Genomic DNA, 21,289 nt, shown 5'->3' on the forward strand with positions numbered 1-21,289 from the left:
CAAAACTGAGAGCTAATGTCTGTCTGTTTTTCTTTCCAGATTCGCTACATTTCCCAAACTCAAGGGCTGCCCGGCGAGCACCTGTTAAACGTGGGGACGAAAACGTCCCGCTTCTTCTGCAAGGAGTCTGACTCACCGTACGCAGCCTGGAGGCTGAAGGCAAGTTTACTTCACCTTCTCTGAGTAAGGGGTTTCTGCAGGACAAAAATGGGTGTTTCTCAGTATGGAGACATTTGAAACTGATCGGCGAAAATCTTTGCAAGTTACGTCAGCAGAAAAGGTTGAGGCAGGAGTGTAGTTGAAAGTAATGTTTTTCCAAAAAAAAAAAAAAAAAAGTGTCTGTTGTTACTTGCATCTCACAGTTAGTTTTTCCGCAGGATTGTAGCCTGCAGAATTTACTATGTGGTTAAACTTCTTTTGGTCTTGGAAAATATTCTGTGCTCATCAGCGCCTGCTTAGCTCAGCGAGTCCAGACTACTTATTTTAAACTTGCCTGTCTGACATTGAGCAATAATATTCACTGATGCTACAGATGCAACAATACTCGTCTTTCTGTCAACTGAGAAATGCCTGTTTTGTTCTTTGGAGAGTTTTTATGCATTTTTTAAAAACCAGGGTAGTCACACGAGTGGCCACAAAAGACATTACGACCTCAAAACATGACAGGAGCACTCCATACAAAAGCAATTCCCTTATTAACAACTGCAGCTCTGATAGTGACATCAGAATGAATGTAACTATAAGAATATAGGATGTAGTAATGCTATAATGCAGAAAGGTTTGCTACAGCACAAAGGAAGTTGACCAAGCACCGCCTTGTAAACTCCACAGAGTGCAGGGCAACCAGTCATTTGATAAAAATCACAGGGATGAGTGCGATTCTTATGAGCCATAAAGCCGAAAGGTAAACAGAAATCAGTGATTTCAAAGCATCCATGTGCAAAATGTCACTATACTTTTAAATACATATAAAAGTGGCTTCAAGTTTTTTTGTTTTTTTATTTCTTGCGTATTAGTTAAAGCAAGTACTATTCCTGAAATAAAAGCCTGTTTTATCTTTAGTGTTTTAAAAGATAATATGACGTTTAAGAGTGATTATTTTTTTAAATAAATAATCTTGTATTGATTTGGTGATGCTGATTACAACAGCATGTGCTGCGAGGTGTATGGTTTTTATGTGCAATGAGAGAACGGCACAGCGCATAGCCAGAATGTTAGCCCAAGACTTTCAGCCTTTTTGTCGAGAGCACAAACGCAAAGCTTCATCACCAGAGACATTATCACGGGGGGATAAAAACTGTGCCTACATAAAGTCATCTCTCCCAGGGATTCAAGTGCTCACTTATTTTCCATAGTCTGTAATTAACATAATAATTAACATAGTTAGCTCGTCATTCTTTTGAGTTAAATTACATTAGTTGCTATTTTTTTTGCTGTATAATAAGAGACCATACGCACATTGGAGATTTCATTTACCCAGTGGGCTAGGTAATAAATTTATGATTTGTCCACCCGATAGAAAAACGTGTGTGTGTGTGTGTGTGTGTGTGTGTGTGTGTGTGTGTGTGTGTGTGTGTGTGTGTGTGTGTGTGTGTGTGTTGAACAGCAGCATTTTCAAAATGGCTCCCCAGTTTTTCCACTGATAACGTTAGATGACAACCCACTTGAAAATGAACGTAATACTATACCTGACCTTTCCACCATGTGGAAAAGTTTTGTTCAGCAGGTGATGCTTGTGATCAATGAATATAGATTTATCAGGTTACATACTTACTCATGCATCATATGTGAATATGATATATGATCAGAAACCACGTCTTCTCTCAGTATTGAAGTTAAAACAGTGTACCCTTTAAAAAATAAAAATAAAAATCTGAGACCACACTGAAGATGTGGGATTTCTTTTCCATATAGAATTGGAAATAACCATTTCCATTTAGAATTTTGAAAATTTTAAAACACAGAAGAAGAAAAGGCTCAATAGCTTTAATGTTCAATATTCAGGATTCTGCTCAATTTCTAGGTTACTATTTAAATTTATATGGATCCTGTCTTTTGAAGCATGTTTTCAGATGACACACTGATGGATTTGGATCATCAGGTTTTACACAAACTTGCTGAGTCCATGCCAGCTCGAGTGAGCACTGTATTTAAAGCAAAAGACGAACGTACCAAATACTAAGATTTCTAAGATTTTACTTCTCACTCAAGTCATTGCTGATGATATAATTTGTAAGGAACAATTTTCACTAGTGGTCTCAGACATTTGGACCACTCTGTATATTGCTTGCTTTCCTGGACATTGATTTTACTTAATCAGGACTTATTACATCCATGTCTAGTCTCGGCTGTAGCTCAGAACTCTCCAGTGTGTACCTTACTTTATCTATACTGCTTCTTCCTCTCTCATCCTATATCGGTTTTTACAGACAACAGAGGAGCACGAGACAGAGACTGGAATGAAATCGAAAGAGGCCAGGAAGTACATCTTCAGCTGTCTGAACGATATTGGCCATGTAAGATATTAATAGTTTATCAGTCATTGATCTTAGCGTGTGTAAAAGTTCACACATCTGCACCAAAGCGTAGATGTTACATCCTATGTATATTTATTTATATGAAACACGCAGAAGGGTATTTTGCAGCAACTGAGCTAACCCTAAAATGAATGTAGATTTTAAAATATATTAAAAATGTATGTGTTAATGCTCCATTGTTTAACACACGATGATCAGTATATATTTTGTATCTGTCTCTCTCTGTCTCTCAGGTAAACCTGGTGTTGAATATGGAGGGCTGTGATCAGCTTGCGGAGAAAGCAGACAGGCGAGAGTTTGTGGATCTGCTCAGGATGATGTTGCTGATCGACGCTGACCAGCGCATCACACCTTCAGACGCTCTCAACCACCCTTTCGTTACTATGCAGCACTTACTGGACTTTCCACACAGCAGCCAGTACGCTCACACGGAACACACCCATTTAGTATTTAAATAATTCAAAATGCAAATTAAATTATTTTTACTTTTTTATTCATTCACCCAGAGTACTAGTAACAGTATTCAGCTAGATTTTACGGTTTCTAAATCTACATAAAAATGTGGAATAGCAGCGAAATAAACAGACCAGAACAAAACAGTGACAATACTTTTAAAAATAAATAAATAAATAAATAAATAAGAAAAAGGATGAAATGACCCCACTATGGTGGTGACTTGTAAGATTTCAGAAGGTCAAATATAACTTCAGAGCTTAAACATTTTGGCAAAGTGACAGCATGACCTTTACATCTGTCTAAAGCTGTGTTTGACCTACAAGATTTAACAATGAATTACATTTGTAATTAATTCATAATTCATTTAAGTTTTGATTTCCTTTTTCTCGATTTTTATACTGCTGTTCTGATAAAAATAGGTTCTGTTTAAGACAATCCTATCTGGAATTTACTTTATATACCTACAGTTATCCGATCTCTTCCTTAAAATCTGATCAAGTCAGCAGACTGTCTAATCTCACACATCTGATCATGTGGACGTGGGAAATGAAATTTCATTACAGAGTTTGTGACCGTTGCAATGATGCAGTGATGCAAGAGTACAAATGAAATGAGACTTTGTCCACTGTTCTCGACAGCGTTCAGTCGTGTTTCCACATCATGGACGTGTGCCACTCGAGGACCAGCACATATGATGCAGTGAACCGCAACAAAGCCCCGCCCCCTCTCATGAAACCCGTCACACTACCAACCGGCCCCAACATTGCAGTCTTCAACAAAATACCCTCCATCCACTCACAGGTGATGTATTCTGGACAAAGATTAGAGTGAAATTAATACAGAAAGCTGTTGATCTCAGCTGTAATGAAAGACTAACGGCATCTGTTGTGTTTTATTAATAAGTAAGATAATAAAACACGCAACTATAGAACACAATTCCTAAACTACAGCTGTTGCACTCTAAGTGTTAGGGTAAGAGTCACATGAATGGAAGTGTTGTCAAAGCATAAATGTTCTTATGAACTTTCTTCAACTTCCCCACAATATAGTAAAAAGTGATTCAGATTAGTCGCACTTTCCTGAAAGTTTTGTGTAATCCTTGCATGATTAGCCAGAAACTGAAGTATTTCCATGTTTGCACAACCACAGATTTTCCCCCTTGAAATGAGTTTTGTTTTAAAGGATCAATTAGACAGAATTAGGCTTTTACTTTCAAACTGCTTTGGCTGACAAATTGTTGAATGTTCTACAAAAAAGTTTCAACCTGCCCTTAGATTTCCGTTATAGGAAATAATGGAAATAATGCATTATAGGAAATAACAACATAATGCTGCTTCCTCAGCATTGGGAAATGTTTAAAATCTTGTATGTGACACACACATCCTAAAAATCATGGTCAGTAAATTAAGTTAAAAGTATTGGAGTATTCCTTTAATTGATTTTTATTCCTCCAATTGTCCCATACTCAAGCATTTCCTTAAATAGTATGCAAACCTGCCATTTTTAGAAAATCTATGTATATAATTGAGTAAATTAGTCTTCTGTTTCATCTTTTATTAATGGATGACGTTTTTCAGTGATCCTAAGTCCACCTATTACTGTGGTTTTGTTTTCATTGTGCGTTGTTCCTGATTCCTGTACATACGCGTATAAATCTTTATTACTGCACGCCTTCTGGACTGTGATTCTGCCAGCACAGCATTTTACAAGTCACCGCTTGTGTTCCTGGGAAACACACTGTAATATGGCCTTTGTCTCTGTGTCTCTGGATGTAGGCTCTGGTTCCACCTGCGCCACCTGTGGTACATCCTGGCATTCCCCTGCAGACAGGAAGTGCACAGTTTGGCTGCACTGACTCTTTTCAGCAAACGCTCATCCTTTGCCCACCAGCCATTCAAGGTAGTATTTTGAAATAAACCCACACATGGAAATAGACTCGTACTAAACTCATTCCTGATGTTTAGTATAACAATTTTAAGTTGAGATTAGGTCTGTATTACTGTCTCTAAAAAAAAAATCGGGTCCAACAGGAATCGGGTCCAGCCCAAACCAGCCGTCAGGATATTCAGTACGGATGGATAATACACTGCCACTGGTGACTCAAGCTCCGGCCATCCAGCCTTTACCTCTCCGACCGGGAGTCATAGCACAGGTCAGAGCCTGTATACCTAAACATTAGCAGTTCCACAGAGTTGAGAGTGAAGCACAACACAGTCTCAGCCTCCTGTAGGATGCTCACACTTTCTGAGTGCCTGCACAGCTTCAGGACAAGAATGTGGATCTGTGCTGTTTGTTCTGCATATTCAGAAATGTGTTATCTATTGATTCATTTCTGATTTCTCATTAGGATGTTTTTCTTTGTTTGTTTTGCAGCAGCCGTGGTCCAACAGGACTCCGCAGATCCTGGTACCAGCGTGGCAGCAGGTGCCTCCTCCACCCACTACGCTGCCCTCAGACACTGTCTCCTGCCCTCAGAGGAGAGGGGACTGGGGGTAAGACACTCAGACACAATACTCACCACACGCATCCACTTTTGCAAATCCATGTCTAGATATATTCTCCTTAACGTGGTTCTGGCTTATCTTAAACGTTCTTCCTCATGCCATCTAAAAATAAACTGTCACTCTGATCATTCTGAAGGTTCATAGCAAAAACATTGTGTATTGTGTTCTTTCACATACATGATATAACTCTATTATCAAAGTTGTTGCGAAATTGGGCAAGTTAGAGCACTATGTAGTACTGTGGCTCTCCAGGACTGGTCTCAAACTTTTTGGCAGCCAGGGTCCCCTTTAACTGTAAAATAACTTCCCCAAACTCCCTCAGGACAGATTTATGAACATAATCCAATTTCTCAGCGATTACGGTCATTACGACAATTTGGACAATAATAATTTGGCTATGTTTTGGAGCCACAGAGCTTTTTATTCCTGAACTTTTATTCCCACCGAACACACTAGGTCCAAGTTGACATTATTTATAGGCTGACTTATATTTTGAGTTATTGAGGTGTTGGATTAAACCCATAAAATTTAAGGGACCAGTCAAACAGGCCAATAACTATACGAACTCAATAATAAATCTGACTTTAATGATGTGATAATGTGTTGTGATTTCCAATACTGAAAAAAAAAAAAAAAATCGTAGACCCACTGGCTGTGTAAGAAACACTGACCATAGCAAGTGGAAGGGTGTAATGTTGCACAATGGTTACATCCTACATTCCATCCATTCTTTAGCAAGTGCTTGGCCCCCTATGGATAATTTTACAAGCTCTCTCTATTTGTCTCTATTTGAATATATTTAATTTGTGACTTTGATTAAATTGGTGGTCATTTTTGTGCTGTTCATTCTAGGGCTGAGTCTTGATTTAAAAAAAAAATATATATATATCAGTGAGCTTCAACCTCGAGCATAAAATCACAAGATCCTGTTTCGTACATTTTAATTATCTGTCTGGGTGCATACCGCAGTGACTTACTTCATTCTTCTGAGTGTAACTGTCATTATAATTAACATACAGGCAGTCAACACAATTAATGTGAGTAATGTAGCAGATAATAACAGAAAATGCACTTTTAGGCTAGGGTGGCAAGCGACAACTAAAAAACTGACTCTCTTAATGGGGCAGAACAGCACATGCACAGACATCCTAGACTATTTCAGGAGCTGCGAGTGGCATTTTTTAACACAGTATGCTGTCTTTGCCTGTTTTGCTTGTACCAAAGCCTGCTACTAGCTATGAGTTCCCAGAAAATGCGGGATTGGTGCTAACCCATTCATCTTAGCACAGTACCTTATTATTTATAATATTTTATAATATCCAGCTCTGATATTTTTTACATTTCTGTAGGAAACTGCGTTCACACACCAGCCATTATGGTTCCATGATGCCGCAACCACTCGTGCCCAATCAGATTGCTGTATCCGCGCACCAGACCATGAACATAGGCATTGCTCACGTGGTGTGGCCTCAGACTACAGCTAACAAGAGTGGCAAGCCCAGTCAGAACAGGTAAGCTATAATGGCTAATGTGTAATTATGAAAGCGTCAGAAGTTACAGTTGAACAGTGTAATCTGATTAGAGGACTGCATGTTTTGCAGGAGTGTGAATATGTCTCACTACACAGAAACACATACTTCAGTGTGCCTCTCACCAAAGACTCAAAGACAGGACGTCCTGCGAAACCCAGAGGCGGGGCTTAGGGACAGGGAGGTGGAGTCACAGCCTAAGAAGGAGCCAAACCACATAGAGGAAACCGAGGAAGAGAGCTGCTGTAAGACGAAAGAGCAGGGCTCTGATGCGCAGCTGTCAGCAGCCAATCAGCAACGAGAGTCTATCGTTATTGGCGAATCGCCGAGCCCGGCGGTCAGTGTCATTAGCATTAGTAGCGATACAGATGAGGACGAGAGGGACACAGAAGAGCAGAGGTGTTCCTCTAACACGTGAGTTTAATAAACAACCAAGAATAGGGACAGAGGATTTTCATTCAGTCACATAAACATTAACTTTCAGGCTTAATTGATGATACAAAAGTGGACAAAAATCAGCTTGTGGTTGTTTTCATTGCAAATGCAGTTCACGTCACAGACATCAGAGGACTCTAAAAACGGCCAACTGCTCCTGCATTTTGTTCAGATTTCCTATTTAATACAGGTCGAGTGCATACATGATTTACTTTTGAACTTTAAGGTGTTATTTACAATCATGAAAAGATCTATAATATCGGAAAAATGTAAAACATGCTCTTAAACATCAGTTATCAGTGAGTTCTCTTGGCACAGCTTGGTGCTCTGTTGTATGTTTAATGCTTGACACATGTGTGTTTCAGATGTAAGGGCAGTCCAGATTGTGAGGCATGTAAGGGGTCTCTGAATATGGAGCGTGTGTGTTCACTCAGCAGCCCAGACAGCAGCCTGAGCACGAGCTCCTCAGCCTCGGCTCAGTCCAGTCCCTCCCCCTGCAAGAGACCCAACAGGTAACACACACACACACACACACACACACACATGCAGGTTCCTTAACTTTCTCTACAAGCCCCATAGTGGACTGGAAGAATGGAATTTTTAGTTGTATTTAATCAATATGAGCAAGTCTACTAGAACACACGCTGTGTATGAAGCTGTGACTTGTGGCACAATGATACTACCATAAGGTTGATTATTTTCCAGTTGCACACATCCTATTACATTTCTATTACAGCAAGTGTTTTATTCCCTTTATACCATAGCAACGTGCCAGCAATTAAATTTTTTATTACTTAACGAACGTGTAATTTTTACTTGTTTATGGTTAGATTTAATGTTATCCACAAAAGAAGTTAGTTCCTGATATCACCTATGTCATATCAGCTATAAAGAGTCGAGCATTCAACAGCACAAAATTATAACATTATACTTCTACAAAGCCGACAAAACATTGTTTCTGCCTTTATAAAAACCTACAAAAATCCATATTCTCAGAGTTGGTTTTTTGTAATATTTACAAAAATAATCAAACTGAGAATTAGAGGATAAATTAAATGAACATGTAAAATAAAGAAAGAAAGAAAGAATTTTCACATCTAATCAGCACTGAGATTACAATCCAGTAGTTTTAGAAACTAGTAATTGTTTGAATGAATAGTTCTGTTGTTATAATTATTGATCCATACACACTTGAAAGCATAACAGACTGCACTTTTAAGTGGTCATTTGGTCTGGCAGCGCTGGATCTGCTTTTGGATTTATTCCAATAGCTCTTGGTCAGATGCAGAAAATTGCCCACCAGAGGGTGTTGCTGATCTAATAAACAGAATCTGTCCTTTTCTCTAACTGTCTCTTTGCTTTTGTCACCAGCATGTCTGAGGATGATGGTCATGAGAGCGGCTGTGACACGGTAGACGGCTCCCCAGCATCAGACACGCACAGTAGCCCGTTTGCCGAGAGACGCTTCCTGAACACCAATCAGAAGCAGGAAGTTGAAATTCGGCGGAGCAACACTCGCACAGAGATGCAAATAAAACCGGTTATCAGGACGGTGGTGGTGCCACCGCTCAGAGTAATCAACAACAATAACAACCAGCAGCAGCACGGCAACACAGGTAACACACGCACGCACACACACACACACACACACACACACCTACCTCACCTTCCTTTGGTGTATTTTACAATGCTTTAACCTTTAAGCATGTTCATTCTAACTGATTTAGCTGAATGTTATCACTTGGATTTTATGACTGCAACTAGCAAAGTTTTTGACGTGTTGGCTAAAGAACTTAAATATAATCATTAAATATAATAAAGTTTGTGGTAAGTGGTGAAAAAAGTGAACTTTATTTGTGGACAGACTATCACTTTACTACGTATCACTAATTGATCATTGTGAGATGATTAGGGATCATGGCAGTGCTCTCACTCCGGTTCAGCGTGTAAATGAGAGAATATACATGTCACAGCCCATGTGTCTGCTTTGCAGGTCATAGGGGAGAGGCAGGAGGTTACCACAGAGGCTGTTGCAGGTGATTATGGGTATTGAGTGCACTATGACCCATGTGTCTTGTGCACTGCATCCCAGCGTTGAGTGAAAAGCCTTTGGGGTTTTTTTTTCTTCTTCTGACTTCTCCTGTCCTCCCCTTGTGTCTCCATTCCCTTTCTTTCTCCCCGTTTAGCTCTGTTTGTGTGCTGATTGTGTGATTGCATGCAATTAGGACATAAGGAACAGAAGAAATCCTCACTTGAAATACAGCAAACACTGGCAGTGTGGTCTGGTGTCTGAAGTGTGGTTTGTGACCTGAGCAACTTAGCTGAGGTTGGAGAGTGTAATTTTAAAAGCGTAGAGCTAGGTTATGATGGGCGATGTTTTTGAGATGTGCTAGAGACCTTAATGTTGAAATCAATGTGCATTCAGCGGCAGATAAATTTGTCAAGCCGGGGATTATTTCCTGGGATTATTTTTTAGTTCATGGTTGATATTTGGCAGGGGTGGACAAATTGCCTACCTGTTAAGTTGTGTTATGTTTATCCAGGTTATTAGTTTTCCATTCACAGTTGCCAGGCAGACAAGTGGGTTCAGTCGACTGTTCATACAGCATTTATTCACTTGCTCAGCAAGCAGAGACAGAAAAACTGTACTTGCCGTTGACATTTCCATCATTATTTGATACATTCAATTAAACGTAACATGCCCTGATTGATTCATATTGGTTCCTTCTGCACTACACAGAAAAACCGAGATGTGGTTTGATTGTAGGAACTATTTTTCCTGTATCGATTAGCGTCAACAAATGCAAGACAATCTTTCCATAATCAGGAACGCAAAAAGATGTGGAGCAAAACACAGTACAGTACAGCACAAAAATGGTTCTGTAACTCTAATGCTAGCACAACACACACCTTGAAAATGAAGACACTAGCTCAAGTAGTGTCTTTACATACAACGAGAGAATGTCAAAACGCGTAGCTGAAATGTTAGCCAAAGACTTCCAGCCTCTTTGTCGTGAGTGTGAACATGATGCTTCATCAGCAGAGACAATATCAGAAGAGGATAAGGACTGTAGATGCATAAAAGTCATCCCTTCCAGGGATTCAAGTACCTGCTTATTTTCTGTAGTTTGTATTAATGCATTTAAGTTTATATTTTTGAGCAAAATGACTTTAATTGCTGCTTTTTAGAACCATAAAATGGGAAGGTAAGCACATTGGGGCTTATATTGCCCAGTGGGCTAACTAATGAATTTTCGTCCACCCCTGTTTGTGGTGTTTTGTCCTGCAGTCATTTCTATCAAATGAATTATTTAGACCATGTTTACATTACAAGATAAAATCGCTCAGATCTGTGAAAGCAAAAATCAGGTGTTTCCAGATTTAAATCAGATTTAAGCTGCATTCAATACATGAGCTTGATACTGTAATAAGAACACTCAGAATTCACCGCACATTCACTGGCTCTTCTCTCGCAGTCGCAGATTTGTCAGCACAGATGTGTGAGTAATGGCTGCAAAAACAATAAAAGCTCTCCATCTGGCCTTTTCCAGCTGATGAGCCACAGCCGAGCTCCAAAGAACATCATCTCTGATGAATACTTACTCTGCTCGTTTGCTACTGCAGTCTCACAAACATGGTGTTTCTCGTTGTGGTCCATGATCCATATGGATCACGCGCATGTCATTTTGATTACGAATATTAACTTTCAATCTAAAATCAGCTATGATTTACTTACAAACACGAATGTTAATAATGAAGCTCAATTCAGAGCAAAATGTCAGAATTGAGTGATAAATCTTGTAATATAAACATAATACTGTGTGATGAACTGTGAGTTGTTTTCAACAGGGAGAAAATCACAACCTACAGCTGTTAACAGTTTGATTTATTGTGATGAATTTCCACATTGATACCTTTTCCCTGTTGTAGTATTTTACTTATTGTTTTCCTTTACTTAGTTGTTTTTTTGTGTTCTCTCTCTCTCTCTATCTCAGTGTTCGAGTCATCGTGCCAGTTGCGAGGACGATGCGCTCCCGGCCGGTTGAGTCTGCACTCCACTCCGAGTTTGCCCCGCCAGCACAAGATCACCTCCACATTCCAGCAGCAACAGCAGCCTCTGGGCTTTGGCCAGGTCTCTCCCTCTTCCTTTTCTTGCACTCTCTCTCACTCTTTCTCAGTATAGCCAGAGCTCGATGATTTAGTGGTGAAATGTGTTTATCATTATGCATATTTCATCAGGGAGGTGTGTTTACATATTTAATGTGTGTGAATGAATGAATGAATCAAAGAGCTTCAACAAAAAATCAACATGGAATCTCAAGTGATGTAAAAAAAAAAAAAAAAAAATTCTTATTGGAAGCTGTTTCATTTGGAGTGGGTCTAGTAAACCTCACGCGTCCACAGGATACTGTATGATTTAAGGCAACGATGCAATATTGGACAACGCCACTGAATCTTCTACGATATGATGCGATTCTATTTAGTAGCCTCCAATCACTATGTGACTGGCTTTGTTCAGAATCTGGGGTAGGCTAATGTTAATTCGCAGATAATTATGTACTTGTAAAAGTATCAGAATTGTGGGAAAATCACCTTGCTAGTCTGTTTACATCTCATTATAAAAATATAGATAAAAAAAAAAAAGATTATTATTTGCACTCTAGTTGTCTGTCCTTTTTAAGCAGTAGTAGAGTTATTATCACTTACAATCAATAATAATCGATTCATTTTAGTCTTTGCCTTTTAAATCAAAGCATCAATCCGGATTGTCCGGATTGTTATACCCCTAGTATAAATGCTTAATGGTTAATACAGCTCACTATGTATATGTTAATTTCAGTAGTTATAGAAGCATGAATTTCTTCTATGCATTATGGTGATTTAAGAAAAATCATAACCTAGTCCTGACTCTGGCTGGGAGTGAAATAAATGATTTGACATGTTATATTTACAGTACTTTTGCTTTGTGGTATAAACACATTTACACACAGCACATGAGATCACAGGCCCCGAAGGATCAGTATTTGTCACCTATTTGCCACCTTCATGTATCACCGCAGTAGAGGTTTATTCTATTGTCAAGATCATTGTACATCAGAGAGTGATTGTTTTGATGAGCACTTTGGTACTACAAGATTTCTCCTTTCCAGCAGAGAGATGCTTTGGTAGTTAGTGATGGATGTAGAATGACATCTATGTTAGCATTGCAGAAAAATAAGGAAACCTAGAGAGAAAGAAACTGACATTTTCAGGACTTCTAGAGCATGAATGAATGAATGAATGAATGAATGAATGGATGAATGGTTTAACACAGCACTTCATCAGCCCTGGTGAATTCTCGTATCTGATTGGTCAGAAGGTGTTAGTTGTCTCTGCTATTTTAAGACTTTGATGAGAGAGGATGTTGTGGCTTCCCGGATAAAAACTGCATATTTTGTCTTATTAGCTTCAAGAGAATGTGGAGGAATGGCTGTTTATAGCTGTTTCAACGTTATTGATTATCATAATTATAGGAAAATACTCTATATGTATACAAAATCTATATCTGTGCTTTGATTTGGTTATTCAGCTTTGAACGCTTCAAATTTTAACTGTTTTATTTTTTTTTTTCCCTTCTTCTGTCCCTCTCATGTCTTCTCAGGTCCAGCACTACAGCTCCTGTCACAACGAGTGGAACGGCAACTACACCCAGCCTCGCCGTCCGCAGGCCTTCATCCCTCCCACTGTGCACGGTCACACATTCCCTCATGCCAGCCCCACCCACTCGGCCCAGGCTCCTCCCCCAGCCCCTCCCGCCCTGCTCTCCTACCCTCCTTCCGCCCCCGTCGCTCACCTGCTGCCCTCCCCACGGCCCGTGCTGCAACCCGCCTACAGTCTGGTGCCTCAGGGCATCAGCATGGGCATCAACCCGGGCATCGACCCACACCTGCTGCCCTCGCCCACGCTGCACCCACCGGCCGCCTTCAAAGCCCTGTTCACGCCGCACTCATACGTAACGTCGCCCGCATACACAGGCTTCCCACTCAGCCCCACCAAACTGCCCCAGTACCCCTACATCTGACGCATATACACACACACACCAACCCCAGGGCCCCTTACTGCTCTGACACTCTTGTCTCCAAAAATCGTGGAGTTTAATGCATTCGAAACAAATATCATGGAAGAAAAAAACTTGGTATATGAAAACTTGATATAAAACTCACTTTTCATGCCTTTTGCACATTTGATATTGAAAAGAAGAATAACCCCCATTAAATCCATCATTAAATCCTTTCCTGTATACAGGGGCATGATGGGATATTGTCTCTCTCTATAGCTATTTTTCTATATTGCCTTCTAAATGTGACTTGGTGAAGCCATCCCAGTCTGGTGGTAGGGCCCACACGTGTGTGCGCGTGCGTGCGTGCGTGCAACTCCCTCTTGTTGGTGTTACACGTCTGTATTTTTGTAACAGACTCATGCCCCTTCATTCCCAGTGTTAACTCCTTTACAACATCCCTTATTTTAAGGTTACTACACTCTGCATGGAGGAAACATAAGACTCAGAACTCACTTTGTGTGTTTTTACGAGTGTAACCTGATCCCTCCAAAAAGTGCCTTATAAAAAAAAAATCATGTCTGTGCAGGGTGTGACGTGACACACTTGCATTCACATGACTGCAACAGGACTGCAGCACTTGAAATTTCACCTTTTTTCTTTTGATTCATACATTAAGGCTGTCTTTTATTTTTTTTTTTTTTTGTCTGGATTGATTTTCGGTGGTTTTGTTCTGTTAGTGAGTCACCGTGCGGTCTGTACATCAGTGTCGTGTAAAAAGATCATCCCTTATTGCAAAGTGGATTAGGAATGACATTAATGACATGAATACATTGTGTACATTCTCAATTCTCCCTAATTTTTTTTTTTTTCTTCATGAATTTGCTGTTGTGCTTGTTATGGAAGTGTTGAGGCTGTAACCCTTATGCATTTCTTCCTCCCTCTTCCACTCCTGCTGTACTGATTATATATATATATATATATTTTACGCATTACTATTTGACAAGACCTACCAAGCAAGAGGTAGAGTAGAAATTCCCTTTTCAGTCACTATGGAGAAGGCTTCTGGGTTTTTCCGTCACTGTTGAGTCTGCGAGGGAGGTTTTGACGTTAGACCTGCTCGGTTTTTGGTGGACGAGCGGATCCTTTCCTCTCGGATGGTTTTAATTTAAAGCGCCCTGTGTATGGGGGATCACTGGTGTGATGTTTTGTAATTTTTTGTGTGGATTTCCTTTGATCGCTCGGCATGTTTTCGCTGTAGCAGGCGTTCTCACCGAATGAACTATGTACAGTTTTGATTTCATTTCCTATCTGATAATCAGTTGCTACTCTTTTACTTAATACTAACAGTATTTACACTGTTTAACACAACTGCAATACAATCCATCGTTTCTGGGTGTTTGTTTTTTATTCACTATTCTAATTTTTTAGAATTAGATGTGTATTTTTTTTGGTATTGGCATTAACCTGCAGATAGCTCTTTAAATCATTGACGTGGTTTCCTGTTAGCTTGTGCAGAGATTTCAGTATTTAACTGTCGATCTGTCATTGTTGGAGTATTTAGTGCTTTCCTGAGGTGTGAGTTGGTCGTGTGCAATCCCCCCCCCTTCTATAAGCACGTGGCGAGATTCGTTTCCGCTCGTCCGCGCCGTACCGTTGAGCTTTTCAGTGCTGGCTGGTTTTAATTTGAAACATTCCGTCAGGGAGAAATGATTTGTTTTTTTCTAATGTGCTTTGTGTTTTTATTAAGAATTTTTTTCCTTTGCTATCATTATATTAAAAATGCTTTTGCTACACCAAAGACAGTAATTGATTTCTTAAGCGACGTAGCTACTGTTCTAGCCTAGACCTCAGATATTACTCTAGATGGGGATGTATTAAACAAAACAAAAAAAAAAAAAAAGAAGTGTACTCTGTATAAAGGTTGAGGTTGATGTTTAGCTTTTTTGGCAAGTTTAATGATTTCATTTATCCTTGAATGTACCATAGATAAGCTGCTATTCACTGATCGCCACTTCGTCATAGCTGTGAGGGTAACGTGATTAACTTTGTTCTTAGCTTTCTTTTTTTTTTTTTTGTACGTGTCTCGACGACCTTAAGATAGACGTGAGGTTTTTCTTTTGGTTTTACTCTACTGAGCGGCATCGAACCCGTTTTAATGCCTATGTATATTTTGCTTTTCTGTTTGAAGTGTCATTGTAACTACTGTACTGCGATTGATGGAAGTTTTGGTTTGGCGTGTTTTTGGGGTGTGTTCTCTGTTTATGATTTTTCTTAATCTTTTCGTTTGCATCCGTGTATTATCTGTAGTGTTAATGGTAATCTTGGGGCTCATCGTTGCATATGAGATGCATATTGGTGTATATCAGAGTACGTATAGATATATATTAGTATCTCGATAAGGCATAGCTTGCAGGATAGATTTAACTTTTCTTTTTTTTTTCCGTGGATGTGTTTATCGATTGATTTGAGATGGAGAAAAATGTGCCGCTATGAAATCATACATTATTCCGGTTTGTCACTTGCACAGAGTTGAGGAAGAAGTGTTGCTTGTTTATAATCGATTGCAGTGCTTAATGTTTAATCAGCATGTATTTCAAAAGTCTTGAGCATTTACTTTTGATTTGATTTCAGTCAGTCCATGTTTATAGATTATGCCTGATGTACTTGTTCGGCTAATACGACGACTGCGTTGTCAATATGAATGAATTCCCGGATGCATGATTAGTACCGGCGGCCATTTTTCTCACGGTGTTGGTGTGGAACTCGTCACACACCCGTATTCTGCTCTGTAGAAGGAGCAGCGCTAAACTAGTGCCTTCCAGATGTGCTTCAGACCTTTATGTCCTGTGCGCGCACACGCACACACACGCACACACACACACAGCAACCCAGATCTCTCTTATTCTCGCTTGCGAGGTCAGTTAAAGTGTTTTATCTTGTGGTGTGTGTGTTCTTGACTCTTTTGGACCTCTTAGTGTTGAAAAATTAGTTATGCACTGGCTTCCAGTAGTGTGTGTGGTGTTTTTTCTCCGCTCTAGTTTCGTCTTTGGTAGTGTTCGTGTCACTTGGCAGTCAGACGCCAAACATGCAATGCAGTGATGTCTTCACACGAGATTTTTATTTAAAATTTTTAAATCCATACATTTCATTTAACTTGTTTGCTTGTGTGTGTGTGTGTGTGTGTGTGTGTGTGTGTGTGTGTGTGTGTGTGTGTGTGTGTGTGTGTGTGTGTGTGTGTGTGTTTCTTTTTTTTTTTTCCCCTTCCTTTGCCTTTTTTTTTTTTTTTTTTTGGGCTAATATCCAACAACAGAAATCCAATAATGAAATGCTATCAGGGATCATTACTGTTCCGCTGACGTGGTCCTTTCTCCCGTATTGAAGCTTTACATAAGTACACTGTGATTGTAATAAGCTTGGAATAAGCATCATCCCGCAGTTTACCACTTCGTCCTGCCATTTTTTTTAAGCAGCAAACTCTGTCTTCAACGGGACACAACGTTCATACCAATGTGCACGTTATTTGCTTTAATGTACTTAAAGATTTGGTCCAAAAATAATGTGGCTGTGGAGCCACGAAATCAAAAACTCATTTCACTTTTATACACGATGTTATTAAGCATGTAGCACTAGGGGCAAGTACACATAGAAGTACACACTCATACAGATATTGTACAATTATGCATTGCATCAATAATCAGACTTTTTTTTGTTTGTTTCAAATCTGTGTTTAGACAAAATCTACCAAAAACCCAAATGGAGAACTAAAATTGAGCAAGTATAAGTGTGGCAGCCTGGGAAAACCTTTCACATGGTCATATTTTGTGCAAAACATAGTTCTGAAAATTGCTCTGGAACTATAATGAGTTTAATTTAAAAAAAAAAAAAAAAAAAAGCAAATCTAAAGATTTCATTCCAGTTTCTCTTAAAGATGTTTCGCCTACCTCTACACTGCTAACCCTAATCCGCTGATTATTAAACAGTGCTACTGCCAAATTTGAAAGAATTCTACGTTTACAACAGGAAACGAGTTCTCACTTTATCAGCATCATCCCCGTCACCTTCTCTGTCTCATCACTGTGAGGTTTAAACACACACTTCATGGTCATCTCTGCACTCTCTCTGATCTCTGTTCATTTTCACTTTTTTTTTGGACTGAATTTCATGTTGTTAATGTATTTTTATTAGGTCATTTAACATTTTAAAACCGAGTGTGTAAGCTCTCGGTGGATTAGCCTTCTCTCTGTTTCTGTAGCTCTAACAACTTGGATCAAATCTTGGCATTCAGTGTGTGAGGAATTCACACACAGCTAGCAAACTTTCAGCAGACTGACTGTTTTGACCACCGCGTCTGTTAAATTGCCTCCTTATGCAACATGATCTTTGCAGGAAGACACCAAGGCAAGGTTAGAAAGTAAAAAATATATATATATTTCCATGTCATTTGGATGAATGTGTGTTTATCTCAAAGTAGAAAAGTCAAAGTATTTTCACAAGAGAAAACTTCAAACCAGGTTTTTCATAATTTTTGGCAGCAACATCTGACAGGTTTTCCCGGACCGCCACCCCCACACACACACACACACACACACACACACCGAAAACTTTTACTAATCACGTTCAAACTGATAAAGTACTCCCATCATACCAAACAATTGTATTTGGCTTGTTTTTACTTTACTGCGTGTTCTCTCTCGATTGGTTGAAGTGTTTGTTTTTTTTTCCTTTTAGAGACGTGTGTACTGAAATTCAGGGTCTTGGTATTTGTCACATGTGCTACTGTATACCAGTTTCTGTCCTAATGTTTGGGTTTGATCGCTTTAGAGCTATTAACCTTCTTTTTTCCTGCAGATTATATTTTAGTAGAAGTTAAATCTCACTGCAAGTTATCAGAGAATAGATTTAGACATCAGAGTAAGTGGACTTGATTTACTAAATCTGAACTGTTACTGTTTTAATACATGTAGGTTTCTGTGGCTTTCTAATACGTTTTTGCTTCTGATTTATTTTTACGCTACATTAGTTTGCCATGTAGCCATTGCACTGTGCAATATTCAGTATATGAGGACTGGGAACTTTTTTTTTTTTTTTTTTAAGTGTGTAATGTCTCTTACAGTTTTCAGTCGTTATTTCTCTGGTTCTCAGTGATTTCTATGTGACCAAGCCTTATGTACTTTGTCACAAAAAGCGGGTTTTCCTGGTGACTATTTGGTGAGTGTCAAATTAAAGAAATTATGGTGTATTGTCAAAATTCACTTTGAATTAAAATATATATTGCTGCAGGCAATTTGTCTCTGTTTATTTCAGTGTGCTTTTTAAAAGCTTTGTCTCTGTCCAAGTATTTTTTTTTTTCTATGACAATTAATAAGATGTCTTAGCACAAGCATAGTTAAGCCCAGTTTAGCCTTAGCACCTAGTGCAGTATTGGATAAATATATAAAAAATTGATAATTATCTAAAAATCAAATATTTCTTTATTTCAGATTTAACTTTAATTTCGAATAAGCTGATCACCAAAACCCCACCTGTAAATCTTTATCACCTTCCCCCAAAATACATTTGCTAGCGAACACAGACGCATCTCTATGATCAAATATTTATTGCTCTATTTAGTGTCTCAGTATCAACCCATTTAGTCCTAATTTATTACACACAGCGTGTACATTTCATGTAAGATCTTTAAAATGAATACAAAATGAATATCAATGGCAGAATGTGTATTTACGATGATCCCCATGTTGTCCTGCTTATTAGAAATGTACTCCTTTAAGGTATAAATATAGCATAAATATATAATTGATCAGTACCAAACAGGAGTTACATCTGTATTATAACATCAGAAGTCTTCCTCAGCTGCTTTGACACATTACTTTGGTCATTCTGAGCAATTCATAAAACACTTTAACATTTATAATTATATTTATAATTTATAATTAGCTTAATATTCAGTTAAATGTCTGTGTTACTGAAACAAACAAAAAAGACAAAAAGGTGTTTTTTTTTTCTTCTTTGGTTTGACTACACAAAAATATATAGAATATACAAAAAAAAAGTGTGTGTGTATATATATATATATATAATATTAGAGCATGAAATTATATTAAATTTTAAACTTTGCTTTGGGGGAAAAACTGCAAAAACGGCTAAACAGCGCCCTCTTGTGGCCAAAGTTGCAAATCGCCTTTGCAGAAAAATCGCACCAATATCACAAATTGTACTTGTGATTTTTTAGATAAATGATATTTCACACGTTTTTCACATATAGTCTTTAATTGTCCAAATGTTTTTTTTCCACATGATGCATTTAATTTACATGTAGAGAAAGTAATTGTATTTTTCACATGTACTTCGAATTTGTACGTAAATTGCGCAGTGATGAATCACATGAAAAACATAATTTTATTTATTTTTTATATTTTTATTTATTTATTTATTTATTACATCTTTATCTCCTCTTTGGTGCAAGCTCTTATTAAACCTCTTACATCTGCAAACACTGTTCTGTAAAAACAAGTCAGTTATCTCATTAGTGAATGTGTTTGCAGATAAAAGATAAATTATAAGATAAATTATATATATTCTTTAAAATTAGAATGGATAGGACTAACTGTATTGCTTTAATGTTACATTCTGATATTTAAACATAAGCTGGAGAAATAGTTTATATATTGTATATATAAATTTAACCTTTGAAAATGCTTTTATCTTACTATTTTTTTACGTTCATATTAGATATTCTAAATATAAAAATTCTGTAAATGTTCATCCTGTTTATTAGATTTTTGTCTTTCAGCATCAGTACATATTAGGGTTAGAATCATAAAGATTCATATAATAAACATTTCTCACTTTCATTATATGAATATATACAAATATATAAGACTATAAGTAGATTTTTATTCACTGATAAATTAGATTATTATTATGTGCATTATGTCCATTTAGGTATATTTTATAGGATTTTCATGACATGCTCTGAAATTACTTGCAAAGAAACATAATTTCAAGTTATTTTAATTAGTTAAGGAAACTGAAGTATCTATGTTTTACCTGATTAGATAATTTAATTATGGATACATTGAAGAGAACATTTTTATAAAATAAAAATGAGAAACTGTAATATATTTTACTCTTGTGCCTGTTTAATGGTTTCCTCCAGCAGAGGGCGCTGTTACTGACCGGAGTCACTACTGAGATTCACTTCACTGAATCGACTCATTCAAACAAATCTTTAAGTGAATCGAGTTCGCGGGTTTTGATTCGTTGCGCAGTGGACATAAATAACGGTCGTTTTTGTTTTTTTTTTCAAATCACACGCTCGCGCCCTAAGGAGAACACATTACCTAATGTTTAGTGTCATATTTTATTTCATTAAAATACATTAAAACATATAGTTTTCAATAACAATAACAATAAAAGTTTAATAGTACACGTAGAGATAGTCTTTTGTGGAATAATTCCGACCTTTAGCATCGTGCCGTAAAACCAACATTTACAACAGGCCTTTTTGTTTATTTGTTTGTTTGTTTGTTGTTTATTTGTTTTTTAAAGATAATTCCGATTTTCCCATTTATCTTCAAACATAGCCTGAGTAAGAAATATAGCCTAGAAGTATTACAAAGCAATACTGTGCTGTAAGAAAACAGCAGAGACCAGTACGTACAAAACAATAACATTAGCTAAGAGCTAAATGCTAAAGCTAGTCATCAGAGATTAATGTATGATTGCCATGGAAACTGTTGATGCCACTCTGGGGGAAAAGTGAACTAAACTGGGAATTTTTATTCAAGT

General features: G+C 38.0%; 1 protein-coding gene across 3 annotated transcripts in view; it reads left to right on the forward strand.

Moving 5' to 3' along the window:
- hipk3a (homeodomain interacting protein kinase 3a) overlaps positions 1 to 18,785 on the forward strand; it is a 58,185-nt gene extending 39,400 nt beyond the window's left edge. The window contains exons 4-16 of one of the 3 annotated variants that reach the window (XM_053235267.1): positions 40 to 159; positions 2,430 to 2,516; positions 2,771 to 2,955; positions 3,632 to 3,794; positions 4,769 to 4,892; positions 5,024 to 5,145; positions 5,370 to 5,485; positions 6,847 to 7,008; positions 7,099 to 7,440; positions 7,827 to 7,973; positions 8,833 to 9,077; positions 11,457 to 11,593; positions 13,103 to 18,785. In XM_053235267.1, the coding sequence (XP_053091242.1) occupies positions 40 to 159; positions 2,430 to 2,516; positions 2,771 to 2,955; positions 3,632 to 3,794; positions 4,769 to 4,892; positions 5,024 to 5,145; positions 5,370 to 5,485; positions 6,847 to 7,008; positions 7,099 to 7,440; positions 7,827 to 7,973; positions 8,833 to 9,077; positions 11,457 to 11,593; positions 13,103 to 13,522 (2,370 nt within the window). In that variant the 3' untranslated portion in view covers positions 13,523 to 18,785. Of the gene's footprint in view, positions 1 to 39; positions 160 to 2,429; positions 2,517 to 2,770; positions 2,956 to 3,631; positions 3,795 to 4,768; positions 4,893 to 5,023; positions 5,146 to 5,366; positions 5,486 to 6,846; positions 7,009 to 7,098; positions 7,441 to 7,826; positions 7,974 to 8,832; positions 9,078 to 11,456; positions 11,594 to 13,102 lie in introns of all 3 variants that reach the window. The other 2 variants (XM_053235266.1, XM_053235268.1) reach the window with 2 other exon arrangements.
- The last annotated feature ends 2,504 nt before the right edge of the window (positions 18,786 to 21,289 follow it).

Source organism: Pangasianodon hypophthalmus, chromosome 7 (genome assembly GCF_027358585.1).
Source record: "Pangasianodon hypophthalmus isolate fPanHyp1 chromosome 7, fPanHyp1.pri, whole genome shotgun sequence".
NCBI classification, from domain to species: Eukaryota; Metazoa; Chordata; class Actinopteri; order Siluriformes; family Pangasiidae; genus Pangasianodon; species Pangasianodon hypophthalmus.